Genomic DNA, 26,137 nt, shown 5'->3' on the forward strand with positions numbered 1-26,137 from the left:
GATCAGGAGGCGGAGGTTGCGGTGAGCCGAGATCGCGCCATTGCACTCCAGCCTGGGTAACATGAGTGAAACTCTGTCTCAAAAAAAAAAAAAAAAAAAGAAAAAAATATGATAATGAAGGTGAAAGCACTTTGAAAATAGTGAAACTGCTATAAAAATTCATAAAGGGGCTAAACATGGTGGCTCACACCTATAATCCCAGCACTTTGGGAGGCTAAGGAGAGAGGATCACTTGAGCCCAGGAGTTCGAGACCAACTTAACCAAAATGGCAAAACTCCATCTCTGCAAAGGATAAAATATTAACCAGGTGTGGTGGCACACACTGTAGTCCCAGCTAGTTGGGAGGCTGAGGTAGGAGAATCACCTGAGCCTGGGAAGTTGAGGATGCAGTGAGCCGTGATGGCACCACTGCACTCCAGCCTGCACATCAGAGTGAGACCCTGTCTCAAAAAAACAAAAAAAAAAACAAAAAAAAAACTTTTAAGATGTTATTATGATTTGCCCTGAATATTACTTGACCCATCAAGCAACATTATTTTAATTTGATTTTCCAAGGAAATTCTGCTGACCAGCCAAGTCAAGTATTATTTACGTGACCCCAGTAATCCCCTCCTCCCTGGGCCTTAATTTCATCTGTAAAACAAGGAGTTGGAACTGATAATCTCCAGGGCCCCTGACATTCTATAAAATTCTTCACATGAGCTATGCTCTGATTCTCTGTTTCTCCCTGTAAGGTCAAAGGAGGCAAATCTGTGAGCTCATCCTCCTGAATCACCCTGAGTGATGGTTTCTGAACATGCAAGCCTGAGGCTCCTGCCCTGTCCTCATTAGCTTCTGTACTGGACACCACCAATTGCCACAGCAGAAAAACTCCCAGAGCCCATAGGGAAAATGAAGGGACAGTGTTCATGGGTGGGTAGTCTAGATCAAAGGCTCCCCAACTCATATCCTGAGATTCACTAGCCTTGAGCACTGTTCATCAGTACAGTTGTTACCACATAGAAGGAAACACCTCCATACTAAAAGCCAGTTTCTTCAAGGTTGCTTATGTAGGGAGAAATCTGGAAGGTCTGGGTTTAATTTTCTTCAGCCTTTATGCCTATGGAAGACCAAAGGGCAATTTACAAAAGAAACGGAATATCCAAGTATCTTTTGCCAAGGACTGAATTTCAAAATCTAAGGGGCTGGAGGAAGAGAGAAAGCCAGGAATTCACATTTCCTGAGTATCTACTAAGATGCCAGGAAATGGCCTAATGGCCTTCCCATCACCCAGGATGAAAAGAGCTACCTATGTACCTGCTGGATGTCTTTTTATTTTTTTCTTTCTATACAGACAAGGTCTTGCCATGTTGCCAGGGCTAATCTCAAACTCCTGGCCTTAAGTGATCCTCTTGCCTCTTGAGGCATGAACCACCAGGCCCAGCCTATAATCCCCCTTTTATAGATGAAGAAACTGAGGCTTTCAAGTTTAACTTTGGCGCCCTGCTTTTACCTGTGGCCAGCTGAGCTGCTGATAATGGGCAGGCTGCATCATATACATGTCTTTAGGGGGGAAAATAATCAATTTGTATTAATGGGGCAGAGCAAGGCTGGAAGAGCAGCCAAGGGTAAAGGAACCAGATGCTGGGACTAGTCTGGATTAATCTCATCCATTTAGAAGCCTGGAAGCACACTCAATCCCATGTGCCTGCTGTTAATGGTGCCTGTGAGTCCTAGAGATGCAGTGGCTGCTCCCAGCTCCCTTGGGAGACCTTTGAGAGCTCACTAGGCCCCCTACACTGACCGTCAGGCAGCCTAGCCCCCTCGCACTGCTTGGGGGTAGAGGGTTGTTAGCCTGGGTGTTGTCTGGCAGCCAAGAAAGAACAAAAGGTTTATTCACTGACTTAGCTCCTCTCCCACAGGGGTGGAGTGGTGTTGACTTACATTTTTTCCCTCCTCTTTTTATCAGAAAATAAGACTTCCTTCTGGGGCTAGTGCAGACACTATGCTTAGCTCCTCAGTCACAGACTGACCCTTTGAACCTACCAGGACAAAGACCCAGCCAGGCTGAGCTTCCCACCCACCCCCATTTACAGCCCTTCCTCCCCTGTTTGAGGAAGACTGGTGCCTGCCCAGCCTTCCCAGCCAAGGAAAAGCTCTATCCCATTAGGCAAGCCTCATGGCCTTTGGCAGAGTTCAAGTCTTACAGTAACTACCCTGCTTGCTCCAAGGCCAGGATGGGACTGGGAGCTGAGCTGTCCAGAGAGAGCAGGTGTAGATGAAACTGCCGCCTGCCTCCAACTTCCTCTCCCAGGGTATGGAAGCACCACAGACCTCATTCAGACTACACAGGTCTTCAGTTATTACTCTGAGCCACTGCTGTTTTCCCAGTCAGAGGCAGTGCTGCACCACACTGCTGCTCAGGAAAAGTTCCCAAGGAGCCACAGGTAATAATCACAAGAGCAGCCAACATTTATTTCCTGCTTTCTTAATAAGTAAGGCCCTACTGTATGCTGCCTCCAACTTCCTCTCCCAGGGTATGGAACACCAATTGTATGCCTAAACTATACTGTCCAATTTCATCCTCACAACAAACCTATGTGGTATCTATTTTGATCTGTTTCAGAGGTAGGAAGGCAGGGCCGGGCGCAGTGACTCAAGTCTGTAATCCCAGCACTTTGGGAGGCCAAAACGGGTGGATCAGGAGGTCATGAGTTCAAGACCAGCCTGGCCAACATAGTGAAACCCCATCTCTACTAAAAATACAAAATTAGCCAAGTGTAGTGGCGAGCGCCTGTAGTCCCAGCTACTTGGGAGGCTGAGGCAGGGGAATGGCCTGAACCTGGGAGGTGGAGGTTGCAGTGAGTCAAGATCAGGCCACTGCACTCCAGCCTGGGTGACACAGTGAGACTCTGTCTCAAAAAAAAAAAAAAAAGAAGGCAAATGCAGAGAAGTTACACCATTTGTTCAAGCAAATGGCAGGGCTGAGATCTGAATCCAGTCTTATCACCAGCAATATTGTCTTTTTAGGAAATAGAGTTGGGAGGATCATCATATCTAACCCGTCCCACCCCCACCACAGTACAGATGAAGAAACTGAGGTGCAGAGAAGGTAAATAATTTGTCCAATGTCACATCCAGAGTAAGTAAAACTTCCAGAACTAGATCTCGTTTCTTCTGCCTTTAAATCCAGGCTTTTTTTTCTTTTTAAGTTTCTATTTTTCCTGCTGTCCTTTGCAATTCAAAGCAAATTTACATGAGGCTACTGGGCCTCTTGTAACACCCTCTTCTCCCAACAAGGCCTCACTGGACTTGTTGAGATACTTATAATCCTTAGACATATGTTACTAGCTGTGTAGCTTGGATATCGTACTTAACTCTGAGAGGTCTCAGCTCCTCACTGTAAAATGGTATAACAGTGCTCCTAGTGTGGTTGTGAGGCTTAGTAAAGATAATCAGGAGGCTGGGTGTGGTAGCTCATACCTATAATCCCAGCACTTTGGGAGGCCAAGGTGGATTGCCTGAGGTTAGGAGTTCAAGACCAGCCTGACCAACGTGTTGAAAATCCCATCTCTACAAACAAGACAAAAATTAGCAGGGCATGCTGGTGGGTGCCTCTAATCCCAGCTACTTGGGAGGCTGAGGCAAGAGAATCACTTGAACCCAGCAGGTGGAGGTTGCAGTGAGCCGACAGAGCAAGACTCTGTCTAAAAAAGAATTAAGATAATCAGGGAAGAGCACATAATAGGGCCTTACTTATTAAGAAAGCATGAAATAAATGTTGGCTGCTATTGTGATTATTACCTGATTGGTGTGCTACTGTTTCTGTTTACATTTAATACTTATAATAATCTTAGATGGATGGGTGTGGAGGGAGGATGTATCTCCATTTAACAGACAAGATACCAAGGCTCAGAGGACACCTGAACCCACACTCAGCCTACAACTGTTTTCAGGACACTCTGCTCTCTCACTTTAGGAAAAGATGGGAGCTTCGAGCTTGTTTGTAGCCCACATGCGGTTTCCTGTTGTACAGTCTGTTCTCAGAACAGTTGTGCTGAGGAAAGGGGTGGTCCGGTCGTTAGTGACAGGGAGTCTGGTGACTGGGTGCCTTGCCCTGAGTTTACAGGAAAATAAATTCTAGGCCTCAGGGCAGTCTCGTGACAACCTAGAGGAACAAATCTAGAAGAAAAAGACTTCCACTGGGCACCAGAACTGAGCTCAGAATTAAGAATGTTTAGTCGGTTCAAGTACCTGGAAGGCCTGGAAACTGTCACAGAATTGGAGGACAGCCAAATGCCATCCAGTGACTGAGGAAGAAGGAAATATTTCAAGGACTAAACTCAGCCAACGTGGCTTAGGTCTGCTTATGAACTGTAAGGCCAGGGCCACTACATCATTAACTCTGAAATGAATAAGCAAGTATCTCTGGACCCACTATGTCAACCATCCCATTGTGGGAAACAACCTCAGACTGGGAGTCAGGATGTCCTCTCAAGTCAATACTTTCCCTGTCTGGACATCTGCTTCCTGGATCACAAGAAACCAGAAAGCACTACTCTATTACCCACTTTTTTTTTTTTTTTGAGACAGGCTCTCGCTCTGTCACCCAGGCTGGGGTGCAGTGGCATGATCACAGCTCACCACAGCCTTGACCTCCCAGGCTCAGGTGATCCTCGCCTCCTTAATAACTAGGACTACCGGCCCCCACCACCATGCCTGACTAATTTTTGTATTTTTTTGTAAAGACAGGGTTTCACCATGTTGCCCACAGTGGTCTTGAACTCTTGGGCTCAAGAGATCCACCCAACTCAGTCTCCCAAAGTGCTAGGATTATGAGTGTGAACCATTGCGCCTGGTCCATTATCCACTTTTTTTTTTTCTTTTTCTGAGACAGAGTCTTGCACTGTCACCCAGGCTGGAGTGCGATGGCATGATCTCGGCTCACTGCAACCTCCCCCTCCCGGGTTCAAGCAATTCTCCTGCCTCAGCTTCCCAAGTAGCTGGGGATTACAGGTGCCCACCACCACGCCTGGTAAATTTTTTGTATTTTTACTAGAGACAGGGTTTCACTATGTTGGCCAGGCTGATCTCAAACCCCTGACCTCGTAATTTGCCCACCTTGGCTTCCCAAAGTGCTAGGATTACAGGCATGAGCCACCCTGCCTGTCCACACATTTTAGAGAAAAGAAAAACAGCTATCACTTACTGACCACTTACTATGTGCCACACCCTGAGCTAAGTGTCACAAGCCTTAGCTCCACACAACGATCTGGAGTAGGAAATCAAAGCAATTTGCCTAAGGTCACAGAGATAGCTAGAGGACTTCTCTCCACCAAATGCTAGGAGTGCAACCTTGGATAAGGTATATAATCCCCTATTGCCTCAGTTTCCTCATCTGTAAACTGGAGATAACAGCATTTACCTCATAAGCATGATTATGAGAAATGAGTTAAAGCATGTGCTTGAAGCAGTGTCTGGCATATGGCAAATGTTTGCTACCACTGTTATTATATCCAACACTTCCCCTTTTTCATCTGTAATGAGAAGTTTGACTACAAGGCCTCCAAAGGTGCCCTGCTGGGTGATCCACTGAGGCTGTGGGCTCAGACGTGTACCTCACCTCTAGAAAATGCAGGCTGCATGCCAGGCATGGTGATCCATGCCTATAAACTTTGGGAGGCTGAGGCAGGAGGATCGCTTGAGCCAAGGAGTTCGAGACTAGCCTGGGCAACACAGTAAGACCCTGTCTCTACAAAAAATTTAAAAATCAGCCAGGCATGATGGGATATGCCTGTAGTCCCAGCTACTCGGTGGGGATGGATGGGGGGAATCGCTTGAGCCCTGGGAGGTTGAGGGTGCAGTGAGCCATGATTGTACCACTGTACTCAGGCCTAGGCAACAGAGTGAGACCCTGAAAAAAAAATAAAATCAAAGAAAGGAAGGAAGGAAAGAAAGGAAACAAAAGAAAGGGAAGGGAGGGAGGGAAGAGGGGAGGAAAGGAAAGAAGGAAGGAAAAATGCAGGTTACTGTGTCACTTTCTTCACTGAAAGATTTCTCAGAACATAGAAGAGAGTATTAGACACCCAGGGCTAGAAGTCAAACCTCCTGATTTTGCCCAAGAATGGCAAATAATTTTCCGGAATCAGCCAGTACTATAAAGATGAATGCCAGTCTGGTTTACCATCATGCACCAGTCACTGACTGGCATCTCATGGGACTTTACAAAATAAGCATTCTTCTTCTCCTGCTGTCCCAGCCACAGGTCATGACCTTGAGTTTCACAGGTAGCCTCTTTGGCTTTCTCACATGTGGTGAAGAGTGGCGAACAGACTTTTCTGTTCTCCAACTCACTTTTTTCTTCCCTAGCAGAGGAGTCTCACTGCTTATAGCACAGGAAATTTAAGCCCCAACTGCAAAAAACAGTGGCTGGAAACCTTTTCTAGTAGCAGAATTTTAGAGCTCACAGAAAGAATTCAGTCTCAAAGTCCATGCAATCATTGTTGAGCCTGATTTCTGCAGTGCCACTCACTTCAATGTCAGGCATGTTGGATCAAACAGCAGGGAATTTGCAATCAAAACAGCTGGGTCTGAATCCAGGTTCTGCCACTCCCAGAGTGTGACTTTGGGCAAGTCTCTGACAGAGGCTTCTTCGTTTGTAAAATGGGGTACAAGAACCCACACCTCACAAGGCTTTTAAAGTGAAGTGTAAAGGCACCAAAGGAAAAGGTTTGTCCAAGGTCAGCGGATAAAGACTAGGACCAAGTCTCTGCATCTTGAGTTGATTTTTAACATCTTGCTTCCTTTTGGGTAAGAAAGCCACAAAGTTTGATTTGACTTTGTGTACCTTCCTCCCCTCCTCCTCTCAAGAGGACCCAGAAGAGAAGCTACTGACCTCTTGTAGGAGTACCCCAAGATGATGCCAGCTCCGATGGCAATGATGATCACCATCATGGTAATGCCCAGCACGTAGCCTGCCAAGGACAGGACACAAGGTCCCATTAGCCAAACCCCACACAATCAACAAATGACATCTCTTGATGAATCCCAACAAGGGCAGGGGTCGGGGGCTGTCATACCCAGAGTTCCCAGGTCCTTTTTCTCCTTGGAGTTCATCCGCACGCGCTGGCTGATCCCAATCACTGGCTGCACAGCTGCCGCCTCACTCCGGGCGGGCAAGGCGTTTGCAGGAGCGAACACCTGCACCTCATCTGCACCTGGCCCTTCAGACACTTCCTCAATTTCTGTCGTGGAGGCTGGCAGGGCCTGGGAGGTTGTCTCTGGAGATGAGGTGGGAAACAGCTTTCGTCAGGACCTGCCCTGAGTGAATTCCACAGCTGAACCTGGTCCGAGTGTTAGGGGAGATGGAAGTGGGTCACTTAAGAATGCCTCCCTACACACACAACCTAAAGTCAAACTCTGCCCTACAGGCAAAATCAGGCCTGAGAGGGCTGCACCATCTCAGGGACAAGGCAAATGAGAAGGGAAGGCCGTAGGGAAAGGCCTCTCTTCTGCCTTCCACGACATCATCTGTTCAAATCCTGCTCGGTTGCCGTCTTCTGCAGGGGATTCCCCCACCTCCACTCCAGGAAACCCATGCTTCCTTTGAGCAGCCCACATTTAAGTGCACGCTCTATGCCAATCCTTAGGTGAAATGCTTTATTTTGTGCCGGGCGCGGTGGCTCACGGCACTTTGAGAGGCCGAGGCGGGCGATCACCTGAGGTCAGGAGTTCGAGAGCAGCCTGGCAAGCATGGTGAAACCCCAACTCTACCAAAAATATAAAAATTAGCCGGGCGTGGTGGTGAACGGCTGTAACTCCAGCCACTGGGTAGGCTGAAGCAGAAGAATCACTGCAACCTGGGAGGCGGAAGTGGCAGTGAGCCGAGATCCGACTACTGCACTCCAGCCTTAGTGACAGAACGAGACTCTGTCACACACACAAAAAAAAGAAAAAGAAAAAGAAAAAAAGTGCTTTACTTTGATTATCCCATTCAATCCTAGAAAGCTGTCTTGCTGCCTTGGAAGCAAAAAGCCTGCGCTCTGGAATCTAAAAAACGTGGATTCAAATCTGTCCCCTGCCATTGCCTTTGGTAAATTGCTTAAGTTCTCTGAAGCTCAGATGCCCCAAACAGCTGCTTCTTGCGGGGTATGAGCCACTCCTAAGGGCGCGCAGCTGAGAGACCCAACCTCGCCCGGCGGAGAGACCCAGCCCCGCGCAGTTGTTTACAAGCGCTCGCGGCGGATGAGCTCACACGAGCGGCGACGGCGGCCAATAGGCTTTGAGCCCCGCGGCCTGGAGATAGCCCTGGCCAATCGGACGGCGCGGGGGCGGAGCGGGGCCGGCCGGCCTCGCGCGGCCGCACGTGCACGGCGGTGTCTGCCGCTCCCTGTCAGCCCCCGGCGCGGGGCTTCCCGGGGTCCCGGGCGGTACCTGGACAGCTCGGGTCCTCGCAAGGCCGTTTCTCAGGGACGCCGGCCTCGCCACTGACGTAGCACCAGGGCCCGCGTGGGTCCTTGTCCGGGTTTCGGCAATAACTGTGATTGCCGGCGCCTGAGAGAGGAGAGAAGGAAACGTGTGTCGGGGCTGGGACCTGGACCGCGGCTGGGACCTGGACCGCGGCTGCCGCCCGCTAGCCCCGCCGCCGCCGCCGCCGCCGCCGCGGTCCCCTGGAGGACACTTACCCAACACGGGGGCCGAGGCCAGCCGGCTCTGCACGTCCAGCCAGTTGAGGCAGCGGAGGCCCGGCGCAGGGGAGAGCTGGTCCGCCCGGTACAGGTGGCCGTTGTCCCACAAACAGCCTGTGAGGAAGAGAAGTCCCCGGACACAGAGTAACGGGCAGCGAACGGAAGACGCCCAGCGTGGCGGGCAGGGCAGCCGGGATCACCCGGGCCGAGTCCCAGCCTGGCTAACGAACCCCGGGCCCTGCTGGGCCACCGTCTCCTCCCTTGACAACACCCCCACGCCCCCCACGCCACACCCCACACGCACCTCAGAGGGTTGCTGTGAGGCCCAAAAGAGAAGGAAAGAAAGCGCCTGTGAAGCCCCTAGCCTGTGCCTGGCCCTCAGTCAACGCAAGAGACTGTTAGGTGTTTTTTATTTTTTGAAAGCCGGAAAGCTGTAGAAGTGCAAATGGTTGTTACTCTTGAACTTGTGACCACTTCGGAAGAGGAGATGGAGAGGAGGAGGCCTGGCTTAGGGTCCCTTTGAGAAGATGGGAGTTTTAGGACGGTGGGCATCCAAACCTGACATTTATCACTGTGTTGTAATGCCATGTTACGTAAACTCCGGTGTTCCCTCCTCCACGGATACGGCCACCTTCTGCCCGTTTAACAGGCAATACTCTCTCCAAAGAGAATTCTCCAGGAGCCTTGATTCAGTCAGGCAAAAGATTCAAGAGAGCCTCAAACGGAGTGAACCGGCCTTATCGCTGCCTGAATGAGACTCCAAGCTCCCATTCCCCTCTGCAGGAGAGTCACAGGAGGAGGCTGGGGAAGGAGGACCACACCATGCAAAGGGCTTAGAAAGAATAGGACTTGGGGCGTAGGGGAGATGAACCCCCAAGCTCCATCCACTCATGAGCAAGGAAAGGCAAAGAGAAAGTGGCTTCTTGCCTTTGTTCTTAATGGCAAAGATGGAGCTGCAAGACCCTGGCAAGGAAAAGAGGGGTGGAAAAGCTTTCACAGGACCACAGAAACCAGCTAAACGCTTCGTTTCCTGTCATCCTGGCCCTGTTTGGGAAATAGGGGGCTTTACCCCTCCTGCTTCATGAAGTTTTGCTGCGGAAAGGAAAGATTGTAATCTCACCTCCAGATCGGTAGGCTTCTGCTAGGAGCATGTTGCTGACGAGGAATGCCTGCACCCAGGCCAACAGCATCCTTGCCTCCTTCGTCTTGCAGGTGATTGAACGACCAGTGTCCAACCGGGGCCCCCTTGGCAGCGGCTCTGCCTTCCAGTCCCAGCCTTGCAGTCAGACCTGCCCTTGTTATGCTCTTCGGGTAAACAGCCTCTCTTTAGAACTGGGAGCTTCCCAGCTAGCTTGCTGCAGCGCGAGCTGTTTTTCAGCTGAAAGGCGCCCCCTGGGTCCTAAGCCTCCTAGGCCATGCAAAATCTAACTCTGAGCCAAGAAAGGAACTCAGCCAAGAAGAGAGGCAGAGAAGTGCTGGTTGTGCTTAGCAGCCGATGATTTTGAGACCTGCGAGGCCACATCCCCAGGGTTTTTCATCTCTTCTGTTTCCATTTGTGTGAGTACAGAAAGATTAATTCTATCAAGGGGCATCATGGGATGTGGGAAATTATAACCACTAAAACACAGAACACTTTAGGGAGCGTGCACCCAGGAGGAATTCATGACCAGTTAGGGGGCAAAAATAAGAGTATCTGGTGGGAGGGGGGAGTATCACTTTATACCCATTCTTGAAAAAGGGCCTTTGTAGTTTATATGTTTATGAACACACTTAAAAAAAGTATAACTTGGCCAGGGTCAAATCTGTCACATTGCTTTTTCTTACATTTGAGGTTTTTGGGGGATATGTATATAGTAGGAATTTAGGAGTTTCTTTAGTTGAAAACACATGTTATGCAAACACGGAAAAATTTGCTCAGCTACACTGTAATAGTCTACCCTTTCTACCAGCTCTGAATTATATAGAGGAAGTTAAGTAAAATGTTTGCTTCCCCCCCCCATAGGAAATCCATTTGTTGTAATTCAGATCCATCATTAAATCTCACCATATCCATTTGACTTAGGCCTTTTGGAGTTAGGCAGAAGGGCCCTCCTTCCTGTTTGGCTGACAGTTCAAGTTCCCAGGCAGTCTCAGTAAACTGAGAGATAGAGCAGAGTTATTTGCCAAGACTACCTTGTGACTCAGTCGGATCCCAAAATAGAAATGGGAGACTCTGTTTCGATCTTGCAGGCAGTAATTTAAGGAGGAAAACAACTTTACTAAATATATATATATATTTTTTTTTGAGATGGAGTTTCACTTTGTCACCAGGCTGGAGTGCAGTAGTGCCATCTTGGCTTACTGCAGCCTCTGCCTCCCAGGTTCAAGTGATTTTCCTGCTTCAACCTCCTGAGTAGCTGGGATTAAATGTATGTGCTACCACGCCTGGCTAATTTTATTTTATTTTTGTATTTTTTTTAGTAGAGATGGTTTTTTTTTTTTTTTGAGACAGAGTCTCCATCTGTTGCCCAGGCTGGAGTGCAGTGGCGCAGTCTCGACTCACTGCAACCTTTGCCTCGACTCACTGCAACCTTTGCCTCCCAGGTTCAAGTGATTCTCCTTCCTCAGCCTCCTGAGTAGCTGGGACTACAGGCACGCACCACCACACCTGGCTAATGTATTTTTAGTAGAGATGAGGTTTCACCATATTGGCTGGGCTTGTCTTGAAATCCTGACCTTGTGATCCACTTGCCTCAGCCTCCCAAAGTTCTGGGATTACAGGCATGAGCCACTGCACCCAGCTCGATATGGCAAAATTTTAAAATTTGGCTAGGCATAGTGGCTCACACCTGTAAATCCCAGCACTTGGGAGGCCAAAGGGGGAGAATCCCTCGAGCCCAGGAGTTTGAGACCAGCCTGGGCAACATAGCAAGACCCCCATCTCTACAAAAAAAAAAGAAAATAGCCAGGTGTGGTGGCACACACCTGTAGTCCAGCCTACTCAGGAGGCTGAGGTGGGAGGATCATTTGAGGTCAGGAATTCGAGGCTGCAGTGAGCTGTGATCAGCCACTGTACTCCAGCTTGGGCAACAAAGAAACTCTGTCATAAAAAAATTTTTTAACAATTCCAATATAATAGGGATTTTTAATTTTTACTAATTTTACAAATTTTTTGAGAATCCGCTACATGCTAAATATAGTCCTAAATGCTACATGCTAAATACAGTTCTAGATACCGGGAATACGTCTGTAAATATTTGAAATCTCTCTCCTCATGAAGCTTATATTCTAGGGAGAAACATGATAAATATGTAAAATGTCATGTAATCTTAAGCGTTATGCAAAAAAAGTGAAGCAGAGTAAGGGAGAGAGTAATGGTGATATTCCACTTGCTAAAGAAAGCTTATACTATTTTCAGGGAAGCAGAAGGATATTTCTATAGCAAAAGGCTGAAGGGGAAGAGCTCTTGGCACAATTTTTGTTAGGAGAGGTCCTCTATTTACTCATATACCGCTGCAAGAGATGTGTATTTTGTTTCACTATGTAAAATACAGGCTTGAGGAAATGAGAGTACAGCTTTAAATTTCAAAATAGCAGGAAGTCCTTTGAAGTTGTTCACTCAGCACCTAATGTATTGCCTTTGTATGCAGTGAGGGCTCGTTTATTGATATCTGATAAAATGCTCCTCATTAGACTTTGAAGGGCTACTTCTGAGGGATTGTAATACTTTTCCCTCTGTTTATGGTAGAGACAGGCTATAGCAGGCCAGCACTTGTACCATTTTCAGATTATTACCATGCCTACATAGGGATGCTAATATTTCTACCTCAGAAGCCCAAAACTTCCTTACCTGTTGCTATTGTCATCTAATTTTCCTATTTAATAAACTATTATTTTCCCTAACTTACCTTGATATTCAGCAAAACCATATTTTGTGTCACATCTTATCAGGAACAGCACTGCCTGGAAAAGATATAAGCCAGAAGGAGATTTTTTCAGCTTAGTCATCTCTGTTTTTTCTCCCCGTAACTAAGATATTTATCTGTATGATTGATTTGATTTTTTTTTTTCCAGAAATGAAGGACTTGCTTCAGTCCTTCAAAGATATACTCTAACAGGTTCAGTACTTTCTTTCCTCAAGGTAATCAGATTTAGTTTAGAAATGTTCCTGTTGTCTTTTTCTGATGGTCCAGATTTGAACTTTGCTCCATTTATTGGTGCAAGATGACCATATTTTATGGCCCATAGTTACTCCAGACTTCAGATTTCTTCAGAAAATATCACTGCAATAAAAATATGATACAGTACTACTCAAAGACTTAAATTTTGAATTGTTTATATCCTTGAAAACAACATTTGAAAAAATATACTCATATTTTACGAAATATTCCAGGGATGTTTGATTTTCAGTTTCATATTAGATGAGACAAAGCTGCGCTATGAAATCAGGAAATATTTTCCAGAGTGTTTCCCAAGAAGGATGGGCAGTTCATTTTAACAGGATATGTTAGTGGGTGAGCTCTAATAAGGAAGTCATAAAGCTATTAAAAGGCTTAAGAACCCTTTTTGTCAGCAAAAGAGGGCCAAGGTGTTGGTAAAAATCTTTGGAGTAAGATCTAATGAGCTGGCTCCAGCAATTCACTTTATATGATGTGCTGTAGAAGTAGCTACTGAGATGGGGCTCAATATTTTAGTGTATAATTACAAACTGAGCAGGGATGGTTTTATGCAGGTTGTTAGGGAAATAATATTCTAGTCAAAATGTCTAAACATCAAGGCTGTTTCTTTGAAAATGTGGCCTTCAATGAGTTAGGTTATATCCATTTTGTGTATGCTTGGTACATAGTTTACTTTCAGAAATAAATGCTTGAAATAAAGTAGAAAAGCAGAGTACCATGTAAGGAAAAGCAGTCTAATAAACCTACGGAGAGAAAAGATTTTTTTTTTAAGGTAAACTATAGAATAGCCAAGAAGGCTTGTGAATGACAGGTTACTTTCAGAAATAAGACATCTCACACTGGGAACAAAGGAGCCACAAAGGCAGAGAACTTAGGAACATGTCACTGGTGTTGAGAAATAAAAGGAAGAATAAATTCTTGAATAAGAGCGGATTTTGATTTAGCTTAGATAACATGTTTTTCACATTGATGAAAACACTGTCTTCAGTGTCACAGGAAGGATGCAGAAACTACAAACTTAATTGGTTCATAAGACTAGACTGTTAATATAAAAGGTGAGTTAACCCAGTAAGCTACAGTTATGCCTCTCTTGGAAGGGGATCTGACATTCTCCAATTTGAGTAAACTGGATTTGCAGTTTTAAAATGTATCAGCACCCAGTATGAGCTTAGTACTGACTTTTTTTTTTTTTTTTTTGAGACACAGCCTCACTCTTGTTCCCCAGGCTAGAGTGCAATGGCGTGATCTTAGCTCACTGCAACCTCTGCCTCCCAGTTTCAAGCGATTCTCCTGCCTCAGCCTCCCCAGTAGCTGGGATTACAGGTGTCCGCCACCACGCCCAGCTAATTTTTGTATTTTTAGTAGAGACAGTGTTTTGCCATATTGGCCAGGCTGGTTTCCAACTCCTGACCTCATGTGATCCCCCCAGCCTCCCAAAGTAATGAGATTACGTGCGTGAGCCACCTCACCTGGCCAAGTACTGACTTTTAAAGTAGGAAAAGCAGTATATCAAATAATTTATGAGCATAGGCTTTGAAATACTTGGGTTCTAGTCTCAGCACTGCACTATGATCTTAGGTCTTTGCATACTAACAAAAGGAAAAAAATTTTTTTAATTTTTAAAAAAAATTTATGTAAGTTACTTAGTATCTATAATTCTAAGTTTTCTTAGCCTGTTATCATAATGGTAAAGAATACAAGGGCCAACATCAGGATTCAAATCCCAGTTCTTTTGTTTCCTGCTATGTCATTTTAGGCAAGCTACTAAACTATGACTCAGTTTCCTCATATGGAGAGAGGGGGAGAGAGAGAGAGAGAAATAATACCAGAATCATTGGATTGTTGACATTCATTGATCCCTGAATAAATGTTAGCTGTTTTCAGGAATTTTTGTGAGTAAACCCTAACTTGGAAGTACTGAGTATAGGCCAGGCATGGTGGCTCTTGCCTATAATTCCAACATTTTGGGAGGCTGAGGCAGGAGGATTGCTTGAGGCCAGAAGTTCAAGAGCAGCCTAGGCAACACAGACCCCCATCTCTACAAATAAAAAAGTTAGCTGGGCATGGCAGCACACACCTGTAGTCCCAGCTACTTGGGAGGCTGAGGTGGGAGGATTCCTTGAGCCCCGGAGTTCAAGGCTGCAGTGAGCTATGATCATGACACTACACTCAATCCTGGATGACAGAGTAAGAGCCCATCTGTAAAAATAAATATCTTTTTTTCTTTTTTGAGGCAGGGTCTCACTCTTGCCCAGGCTGGAGTGCAGTGACATGATCATGGCTTACTGCAGCCTCAGCCTCTGGAGCTCAAGCAGTTGTCCCACCTCAGCCCTCCTGAGTAGCTGGTACCACAGGTGCATACCACCATGTGCAGCTAATTTTGTTTGTTTGTTTATTTATTTAATTATGAGACACAGTCTCGCTCTGTCCCCAGGCTGGCGTACAGTGGCATAATCTTGGCTCACTGCAACCTCCGCCTCCCAGATTGAAGCAATTCTCCTGCCTCAGTCCCCCAAGTACTTGGGATTTACAGGCGCTCACCAACACGCCCGGCTGATTTTTGTATTTTTAGTAGAGACAGGGTTTCACCATGTTGGTCAGGCTGATCTTGAACTTCTGACCTCAGGTGATCCGCCCACCTCAGCCTCCCAAAGTGCTGGGACTATAGGCATGAGCCACCACACCCAGCCAATTTTTATAGAGGTGAGGTCTCACTATACCCAGGCTAACCTTGAACTGGACTCAAGTGATCCTCCTGCTTCAGCTTCCCAAAATGCTGGGATTATAGCCACTGCACCCAGCCTAAGAGTAAACAAATATATGAAAGAAGTACTGGGTATATTTGCTAACATCAAGAAACTGACATTCTTGTTTTAAAGTTCAGGCTAACACATATGAAAATAAAATCAATAGAGGGCATTATATAAGTGTTAAAGATTGTGATATAGACAATAAAGTTGTATTCATTAAATGAATGTTGCCTACTGTATGTTAGGTAGGCAGCAGTAAGTACTGAGAATACCTCAGTGAATCTTACATAGTTCCCGTTCTCAGGAAACTCACAATCTTGTAATAAAGCAGATATTAATATTAGTATATGGGCAATAACAACACAGTGAAATAAATGCTACAGTAAGAATTAGAACTGGGAGCTGTGAGACCTCACAGGACAGGCATACAGCCTAGTCTCAGGAAGTCAGAAAAGGCTTATCAGAAGAAGTCAAATATGAAGGTGAGAAACAGTTAATGTTTTTGGTACATCAAACAGTGCAGAAACCTGGAAGTATAGGCTGTCATCGTGCTAGTAGAGCTTTCAAGTATGTGGTTAAAATGGGGCCAAAAACCAAAAACATGAAGCCAAAGAAGTAAACACTTCCTGGTTAGGTTATGGAGGTCCCTGAAGGTCATATTGAGTGTAGACTTTATCCTGAAGGCAATAAAGAACCAGTAAAGAATTTCATGCAAAAGAGTAGCAAGAGTCAGACTTACATTTTGACAAAGATCACTGTGGCCGTAGGGAAACCACGATGGATGGCTAGAAGACCAACAAGGAGGCTGTTGCGGAGATTTCAGTGAGACAGAATAGTGACCTGGATCCAGAATTGAGTCAGGCCACCTGGGTTTGAATCCTGCTCTGCCACTTAGCAGTTAAGGGACTTTATGCAAGTTATTTAAGCACTCTTTGCCTCTGTTACCTAATCTGAAAATTGGAGATGATAAAATTTACCTTATAGGCTTGTTGTGAGGATTATGTCACTAGGACATACCTGCCTAGAACAAAGTTAAATGCTTTAAAAATGTAGGCAGTAGGCTGGGTGCCGTGGCTTACACCTGTAATCCCAGCACTTTGGGAGGTCAAGGTGGGCAGATTACGAGGTCAGGAGTTTGAGAAAAGCTTGGTCAATATGGTGAAACCCCGTCTCTACTAAAAATACAAAAATTAGCTGGGTGTGGTGGCATTCGCCTATAGTCCCAGCTACTCTAGAGGCTGAGGCAGAAGAATTGCTTGAACTCTGGAGGTGGAGGTTGCAATGAGTGCAGATTGCACCACTACACTCCAGCCTGAGTGACAGAGTGAGACTCTGTCTCACAAAAAATAAAAAAAATAAAAATTCAGACAGTGAAGAGAAGCAGACTAAGAAGAATAAGCAGGATTCTATGACTGAAGGAATGTTAGAAGCAAATAAGAACTAAGGAATTTGGTTTCTGGTTTAGGAGCTTAGGAGATGGTGGTGTCATTCACTGAGATAAGAAACATGAGGAAAAGCAGGTTTGGGGAAGGCCGAGAAGGTGTCACCAAAGGTGACTGGATTGCAACCAGAAGAGTATAGTGTCAGAGAAGCCAAGTAGAGTGTTGCAGGGAGGAGGTCAGCATTGTTAAATGTTACCAAGGATGGTCAAGTGAAATAAAAGCTAAAAAGAATTCATTGGTTTTAGCAACAAGAAGGCCATTGGTGACCTTGTCAGGAGAAATTTTTGTGGTGAGGAAGGAGGGCTAAAATGTGTGGATTATAGAAGGAATAGGAGGTGATGAAGGGAGACTATGAGAACAGACAATTCCTTCAAGTTTAGCTGGCTGGAAGGATTATGGACAGGGCTGACATTGGACCCAGTACACTGATTTGGCCTACTGCCTGTGGCATTCTGAGTGGTTGGACATTCATTCTAATTGGTCAGTAACCCTACCAGGGAGGTGAGGAAGGGGAGCTGATTTGGGAACACATATTGGATTTGGTCTTGGTGGTTTTGAGTTTGACATAAGGACAAGCAAGGTATGTATATAGAAATGCCCAGCAAGCATTTTGATAGGGGACTAGTGGTGGGATGACTGGACAGAAATTAGAGTAAAAACTCAAGTGAGTGAGGATAGGCTAGAAGGTACTAAAACAAAGGCAGGCTGGCAGGAAGGCACAAAGAAGCTTTAGGTCTAGCCTTAAAATTCATGAACATTTTGAGAGTGTGTGAACTCAGAGTGGGAAATGAGTTTCAAAGTTGAAGAAACCAGACCTCAAATTCAGATTTTATAGCTATAAAGAACATTTGCAATAAACAGAGGAGTTCAAGGATGGAGTGCAGTAGCTCTAAGCTGTCAGAGAGAGGAAACAGGAAAGGAAAGTCCCAGGTTTGGAGCCGGAGCAATGAACTTTGGCATAGCATGATGGGCTCTGTGGATTAGGAATGCAGCACTTTACCCCCGGTCGTTGGTTGCTGTGTCTTCAGCATGTGAAGACACTCATTTGTGTATTTCAAGTGCACTGAACCCTGATTGCAATGTTTGGCATTAATTACTTTTTTTTGGTTTTCTTTGTTTAGAGACAGGGTCTCGCTATGTTGCCCAAGGTGACTTGAAATCCTATGCTCGAGCAGTCTTCCCACCTCAGCCTCCAGAATAGCTGGGACTATAGTTATACACCACTGTGCCCAACTTTCTTTCTTTCTTTCTTTCTTTCTTTCTTTCTTTCTTCCTTTCTTTCCTTTCTTTCCTTTCTTTCCTTTCTTTCCTTTCTTTTCTTTCTTTCTTTCTTTTTTTTTTTCTTCTTTTTGGAGATGGAGTCTCGCTCAGTCACCCAGGCTGGAGTGCAGTGGCACGATCTCAGGTCCTTGCAGCCTCCGCCTCACAGGTTCAAGCGATTCTCCTGTCTCAGCCTCCCAAGTAGCTGGGATTACAGGCACCCGCCACTATGCCTGGCTAATTTTTGTGTTTTTAGTAGAGATGGGGTTTCACCATATTGGCCAGGCTGGTCTCAAACACCTGACCTCAGACAATCCACCCACCTTGGCCTCTCAAAGTGCTGGGATTATAGGCGTGAACAACCATGCCTGACCCCAGCTTATTACTTTAAATTTATCATACACGGTTGTAGTTTGTATTTGTATGTATGTAAACAATACCTGAATTAGATGTTAACCTATTAACTATTCAAAAATCGCAGTTACTTTTGCACCAACCTAAATATATCCTAGATAGTAGAGTAACAACAAGGTAGATAGGAAAATATCTTTGTTCCCTCTTATAATGCTGGTATTTCATTCTGTTATTAGTGTTTATTCTTTCAGTCAGCAAATAGCTGTTGAGTACTTTCTGTGTCAGGGACTACTTTTCCTTTTATCACCTTACTTTTCTCCTGGCCATTTTTCCCATTCTGCTTTGTGGTGTCTTCTCCTTGAAACTTTCTTCACCCATTTTCTTCCCACAGTTGGCTCCATCTAATCTCATCTTAAGAGATGTCCTTTAAATAATTTGTCTATTGGGAAACAGTGAATGTTATATATTCTTCGTGCATATGCCTCACACAGACTGAGAGCTTCGCTATTATTCCGTTATAGTCAGTAAAATGGAGAGAGAAAGAAAAAAGAATCTCAAACAAGATCATAGAGTGATTATAGCTGGAAGGAAGTGCAAGGATAAGAGAAATCAGCATTTTATTACAGTGAGGCCCAATTGTATGATCTGATTGCTGCCCTTTCACCCTCTGTGAAGCCCAGTTAACAGAAATGAGCAGTGTTGTGGTGAGGTGTCATAAGTGGACTCAAATTGGCCCCTGAATGGAAAACTCTTGAGTTTAATAATAGATTAAGTACCCATTTCAAACACTCAGTGCGTTCTCTGAGTTCCCAAAGATATTTCTACCTGGAGCTTTCTTCTACTTTTACCTTAATGGCTCAGTTGGAAGTCAGCCATCACTGCTAAGTGTTCTTGGTTCTATGCAGCATTGGCAGGAGCGTCCCCATTATCCTGATGTTAGAAATAGAAAGTCTGCCCAGTTGCAGCCAGGCTGTTGCCCCTAAAGCAATAGTGGACCATTTCCACTTTCTAGGATCTTTTCTTTTCCAACACTGAGTGGCCTAACCTCTTGTCAGTTTCACCAGTCATCAGATTTGTGAGAATATCTCCCCATTCCTAGAGTGGCTCTGGTAACAACCAGCAATCTGCTTTTTGCTCTGAATTTCTGCTCTCTTGGATACAGTAGGAGAATCTGCTCTGATGAACATTAAATTGTTAGTATATGTAACGCATTTAGAAAAATGCCTCACACATATTAAGAGTTTCTGCTATTATCATTAATTATGTTGTTGTTGTTATTGCCATCATCTAGGATCAGAATCTAGAGCTTAGCTGAACATCTAATTTTTGCTCTTGTTATGCTGAGTGGTTTATCAAATCCAATTTATCTGGAAAACGGCTAAAAATATTTGGTTTCCCCTCAATTTAGCGGCTATTGCCACCTCAGAAAGCCTTCAAAGATCAAAATGTTATCACTTTGTGTTTTTACTTGTTAGGGCTTTAACATCCCCCCCTCTGGATTCCTAAGAGACTCTGGTCCTGAGTCAGCGAAATGGGTAATCCAGCAATCTCTGCATGAAAGATGTACATTTTATTCAGTCATCCAGTGTTTAACAAACACTAGTTCAATGTGGGACAATAATAAATGTCACAGCTGATGTTTACTGAGCACCTAGTAGGTGCCAGATACTGTTCTAAGCGCTTTGTATATATTATCTCATTTATTCTTCATAAAAACCCTATATATAGGTACTGTTATTATCTTCCTTTTACAAATGAAGAAACAATCATAAAGAGGTTAAGTAATTTGCGCAAAGCCACAAAGATAAGTGGAAGAGCTGGGATATGTACCCAGGCAGTCTTATCTCATAGCTTATGCTAATCACCACCTCACTGTACTGACAGGGAGAACCCTGGATTTCAGAGGCAGAAGTTCAATTCTAGTCTCAACTCCTCCACTCTATCATTTAACAAGTTGAATGACCTTAGGAAAGTTACTATATCCTTCTTAAAACTCAATCTCTTCATCTGTAAAATGTAAAATGTAAAAGTCATATGTACTTCACAGGATGGTTGTGAAGATTATGTGCCCTGAACTTCTTAGGCATTCAGTAAATAGCTTCTTTTCTCGCTACCCTAATCAATACACTGGTGCTTAAGACTGACTAAGAAAGTTGTACCTCCTTGGGTTCCCAGTCTGGGAAGAAGAGAACAAACATGGGACCAGGTCATTATGGTATAGTATAAGAAATACCACTGTAGAGGAATATACAGAGAGAATACAGAAAGTTACATTTTCTGAAATGGGGCAAGGGGGAGTTGAAGAAGCTCAGGGTACCAGTGACATTTGTGTTGGGCGTTGAAAAACAGGCTTTGGATGAGATGGACAGAAGGCACGAAAGTTTCTGGGCAGAAGGAACAGCATGTGTGCAGGCACTAAAGTATAGAAGAGCTCGGCAGCATGTGTTCTAGTAATGGCTAGAGGTTTGGTATGCAGTTTGGGTATCGGAGGTGAGAAGGTAACTGAGTAGTAACAAATGAGTTTGCAAAGAGAGAGGCATTCAAGGTTTTACATGTCAGCTATGTCCCAGCACCACTAAGACATTTAGACATAGACATATTTTTTTTTGTTGTTTTTTTTGATTTTTGTTTTGTTAGTTACTGAGACAGGGTTTCACCATGTTGGCCAGGCTGGTCTCGAACTCCTGACCTCAAGTGATCCGCCTGCCTCAGCCTCCCAAAGTGCTGGGATTACAGGCATGAGCCAATGTGCCTGGCCGACATGGACAATATTTTAAAAGAAAACTTACTGAATGTAAATAAATTAAGCAACAAAAACTTTATAAATGCTCTATTGATACATAATTCACATACCATGAAATTCATCATTTTATAGCATACAGTTCAGCAGTTGTTAGTACCTGTGCATTACTTAACAACAAGAATAGGTTGTGAGAAATTCGTCATGCAAACATCATAGAGAATAACTACACAAACCTAGATGGGACAGCCTTCCACATACCTAGGCTATGTGGTGTAGCCTATTGCTCCCAAGCTACAAACCTGTACAGCATCTAACTGTACTGAATACTGTAGGCAGCTGTAACACAATCATAAGTATTAGTGCGTCTAAACATAGAAAAGGTACAGTAAAACTATGTTATTTATAATCTATAGCAGGGGTTCCCAAACCCCCAGGCCATGACCTGTTAGGAACCTAGTAGCACAGCAGGAGGTGAGTGACAGGTGAGCAAGCATTACCATCTGAGCTCCGCCTCTTATCAGATCAGTGGTGGCAGAGGATTCTAATAGGACTGTAAACTGTATTGTGAACCGCACATGCTACGGATCTAGGTTGCGCACTCCTTTCAAGAATGTAATGCCTTATGATCTGAGGTAGAACAGTTTCATCCTGAAACCATCCCCCGGCTCCTGTCCGTGGAAAATTGCTTTCCACGAAACCAGTTCCTGCTACCAAAAAGGTTGAGGATCACTGTGTTATAGGACCACAGTCATCTATGCAGTCTGTTGCTGACTGAAACATCATTATGCAGCTCATATCTGTGTATTCACAAGGTTGTGTAACCATCACCACTATCTAATTCCAGAACATTTCATCACCCCAAAAAGAAACCCTAGTACCTGTCTACAGCTGTACCACCGTGAATATGTCCAGTCTTGTCTGATCTCAGAAGCTAAGCAGGGTTGGGCCTGGTTAGTATTTGAATGGGAGAAACTTAGTACCTGTTGACAGCCAGTCTTCATTTTTCTTTCTCCCCATCCTCTGGCATCTTCTGATCTCTCTGTTTTTCTACAATTTTATTTATTATTTTGTTTTTTATTGTCCCAAGTGTTCCAAGTAAATACTGATCTCTTTCTATTTCTATGGATTTGCCTATTCTGGACATAGGCATGATGTTTTCAAGATTCATCTAAGTTGTAGCATGTATCAGCATTTCATTTCTTTTTATGGCTGAATAATATTCCTGTGTATGAATGTACCGTATTTGGTTCATCCAGTCATCAGTTGATGAACATTTGAGTTGTTTCCACCTTTTAGCTATTATGAATAATTCTACTCTGAACATTCATATACAGGTTTTTGTTTGATACCTATTTTCATTTCTTTTGAGTCTATACCTAAGAGTGGCATTTCTGGTTATTCTATGTTTAACTTTTCAAGGAACGATCAAACTATTTTCTTTTCCTTTTTTTTTTTTTTTTTTTTCCTGAGAGATGGAGTCTCGCTCTGTCACTAGGCTGGAGTACAGTGGTGTCTCGATCTCTTGACCTTATGATCTTTCCACCTCAGCCTCCCAAAGTGCTGGGATTGCCTTTTTTTTTTTTTTTTTTTTTTCCTTGAGATGGAGTCTCACTTTGTCACCCAGGCTGGATTGCAGTGGTGTAATCTTGATTCACAGCAACCTCCACTTCCTGGGTTCAAGTGACTCTCCTGCCTCAGCCTCCCAAGCAGCTGTGATTACAGGCATGTGCCATCACATCCAGCTAATTTTTGTATTTTTAGTAGAGACAGGGTTTGCCATGTTGGCCATGCTGGTTTCAATCTCTCAACTTCAGGTGATCCACCCCGCTCAGTTCCCCAAAGTACTGGGATTACAGGCGTGAGCCACCATGCCTCCTGATAAAACTATTTTCCATATCAAATTTTAGACAAGACTGGACATGTTCGGGGTCGTATGGCTGTCTGTAGACAGGTACTAGTGGCTATACCCGTTTACATCCCCACCAGCAATATATGAGGATTCTGATTTTCCACATCCTTGCCAACAAGGATGTTGTTGATTTTTTTTCCTTTTTTTATTGTTATCATCTTTGTGAGTGTGAAGTAGGATCTCATTGTGGTTTTGATTTGCATTTTCCTAATGACTAATGGGCTTGTTGGCTTTTCATTTATATTCTTTGGAGAAATGTTTATTGAAGTCCTTTCCCCCATTTTAAAAATTGAGTTGTCTTTTGTTGTTGAGTTGTTAAGAGTTGTTTTTGTTTTTGTTTTTGTTTTTGTTTGGCAAGGTCTCACTCTGTTGCCCAAGCTGGGCAATGGCGCAATCTCAGCTCACTGCAGCCTTCACCTCCCAAACTGAAGTGATTCTCCTATCTCAGCCTCCCAAGTAGCTGGGACTACTGGCATATACTGCAGTGCCCAGCTAATTTTTTGTATTTTTAGTAGAGACAGGGTTTCACCATACTGCCCAGGCTTGTGTGGAACTCCTGAGCTCAGGTAATCCTGCCTCAGCCTCCCAAAGTGATGGGATTACAGGCATAAGCCACCAAGTCCAGCCAAGCGTTCTTGTTTGTTTGTTTGTTTGTTTTTGAGACAGAGTTTTGCTCTTGTTGCCCAGGCTGGGGTGCAGTGGCAACCTCTCAGCTCACCGCAACCTCCGCCTCCCGGGTTCAAGCAACTTTCCTGCCTCAGCCTCCTGAGTAGCTGGGATTGCAGGCATGCTCCACCATGCCCAGCTAATTTTTTTGTATTTTTAGTAGAGATGGGGTCTCTCCATGTTGATCAGTCTGGTTTCAAACTCCTGATATCAGGTGATCTGCCCACCTCGGCCTCTCAAAGTGCTGGGATTATAGGCATAAGCCACCTCGCCTGACCAAGAGTTTTTTTATATACTCTGAATACTAGACCTTTATCAGATATATGACTTGGAAATATTTTCTCCCAATCTGTGGGTTATCTTCTCACTTTCTTTTTTTTTTTTTTTTTGGAGACGGAGTTTCGCTGTTGTTGCCCAGACTGGAGTGCAATGGCACGATCTCGGCTCACCGCAACCTCCGCCTCCTGGGTTCAAGCAATTCTCCTGCCTCAGCCTCCCGAGTAGCTGGGACTACAGGCACGCACCATCATGCCCAGCTAATTTTTGTATTTTTAGTAGAGACGAGGTTTCACCTTGTTGACCAGGATGGTCTCGATCTCTTGACCTTGTGATCCACCCGCCTCGGCCTCCCAAAGTGCTGGGATTATAGGCGTGAGCCACCACGCTCGGCCATCTTCTCACTTTCTTAATAGTCCTTTGATGCACAGTTTTAAATTTTGATGAACTCATGTGTATCTGTTTTTTCCTTTAGTGTTTTATGCTTCTGATGTCCTATTTTGCATGTGGATATCCAGTGCTATTTGTTGATAGGTTAACCTTTCTCCATTGAGTAGTCTTAATATCCTTGTGGAAAATCAATTAATCACAGATGTGTGAATTTGTTTCTGGACTCTCAATTCTGTTTCATACATATATATGTCTACCCTATACCAGTATCATATATTATTTTGATTATTTAGCTTTTTTTTTTTTTTTTTTTTTTGAGACGGAGTTTCACTCTTGTTACCCAGGCTGGAGTGCAATGGCACGATCTCGGCTCACCGCAACCTCCGCCTCCTGAGTTAAGGCAATTCTCCTGCCTCAGCCTCCTGAGTAGCTGGGATTACAGGCATGCACCACCATGCCCAGCTGATTTTTTGTATTTTTAGTAGAGACGGGGTTTCACCATGTTGACCAGGATGGTCTTGATCTCTCGACCTCGTGATCCACCCGCCTCGGCCTCCCACAGTGCTGGGATTACAGGCGTGAGCCACCGAGCCCGGCCTATTTAGCTTTTTGAATGTTCTACTTTTGTTACTCCAGATGTGCTTCTGATTTTTAGTACCTTTTAGTATATCATGGTCATTATTTCATATTCTCCCTTTTTTGATGCAAGTACTTCTGTGTGGATCATTTGCATAATCGGCACACCTGTCATTTAAGGTAATTAAGTAGTGTTTGTTTTATTGCTTTACTGTGCTGTGGTTAGATTTTCCAGGCTCTTATTTTACTCGTGTTTTCTGAGTTGTTTTTCACTGTTGTAGAATGCCTTGTTTGCACTATTTCTTCTGGACCCAGACTCGTTAGCTACTGAGGCCCACTCCCTTGATGTCAAAGAATACTGGCTGCTGTCTTTACTTCATCCTCACAAAAACTCAGGCTATACCCATTTGCTTCAGCTCAGTGCTCATACTTCCTGCCAGTTGTGGACTGAACTTCTGAGGCAGAAAGCCTGCTAATAAAACCTCTTCCTTGAACTGGAGCTCTCCACAGGTCAAGAGTGGCACTTGCCTTATGCTCTCTGATATGCTTTGTTGTAAATTACAATCCCTGAGATATCATACTGATGAGAAGACACGTGGGAAAGAACCTGCCTTTTACTTCTCTTTCATGCTGCCAGAAGAAGCATTTATAAGCGCTGTTTCTATATATACCCCTCATCTTTAGAAAGGAAGAGCTGTGGCCGGTCACGGTGGCTCACACCTGTAATCTCAGCACTTTGGGAGGTCGAGGCAGGTGGATCATGAGGTCAGGAGTTCAAGACCAGCCTGGCCAAGATGGTGAAACCCCATCTCTACTAAAAATACCAAAATTAGCTGGGCATGGTGGTGGGTGCCTGTAATGCCAGCTACTTGAGAGACTGAGGCAGGAGAATCGCTTGAACCTGGGAGGCGGAGGTTGCAGTGAGCTGAGATTACACCACTACACTC

The 26,137-nt window shown here is 44.7% G+C and overlaps 1 protein-coding gene and 1 long non-coding RNA gene across 4 annotated transcripts in view; one reads left to right on the top strand and one right to left on the bottom strand.

Annotated features, from left to right (window-relative positions):
* The window catches only part of PIK3IP1 (phosphoinositide-3-kinase interacting protein 1), a 28,677-nt gene extending 17,757 nt beyond the window's left edge, over nucleotides 1-10,920 (bottom strand). Inside the window, exons 1-5 of one of the 3 annotated variants that reach the window (XM_032256595.1) lie at nucleotides 9,788-10,915; nucleotides 8,665-8,781; nucleotides 8,414-8,533; nucleotides 7,060-7,260; nucleotides 6,876-6,954 (exon numbers count right to left, since the gene is read on the bottom strand). In XM_032256595.1, coding sequence (XP_032112486.1) covers nucleotides 6,876-6,954; nucleotides 7,060-7,260; nucleotides 8,414-8,533; nucleotides 8,665-8,781; nucleotides 9,788-9,857 — 587 coding nt within the window. In that variant the 5' untranslated portion in view covers nucleotides 9,858-10,915. Of the gene's footprint in view, nucleotides 1-6,875; nucleotides 6,955-7,059; nucleotides 7,261-8,413; nucleotides 8,534-8,664; nucleotides 8,782-9,787 lie in introns of all 3 variants that reach the window. The other 2 variants (XM_032256594.1, XM_032256596.1) reach the window with 2 other exon arrangements.
* The window catches only part of LOC116535496, a 48,656-nt gene continuing 32,627 nt past the window's right edge, over nucleotides 10,109-26,137 (top strand). The window contains exon 1 of the long non-coding RNA XR_004262230.1: nucleotides 10,109-10,224. This is a non-coding gene — a long non-coding RNA (uncharacterized LOC116535496). The remainder of the gene's footprint in view (nucleotides 10,225-26,137) is intronic.

This window comes from Sapajus apella, unplaced genomic scaffold (assembly GCF_009761245.1).
Source record: "Sapajus apella isolate SASKATOON/1434 unplaced genomic scaffold, GSC_monkey_1.0 scaffold95, whole genome shotgun sequence".
NCBI lineage: Eukaryota > Metazoa > Chordata > Mammalia > Primates > Cebidae > Sapajus > Sapajus apella.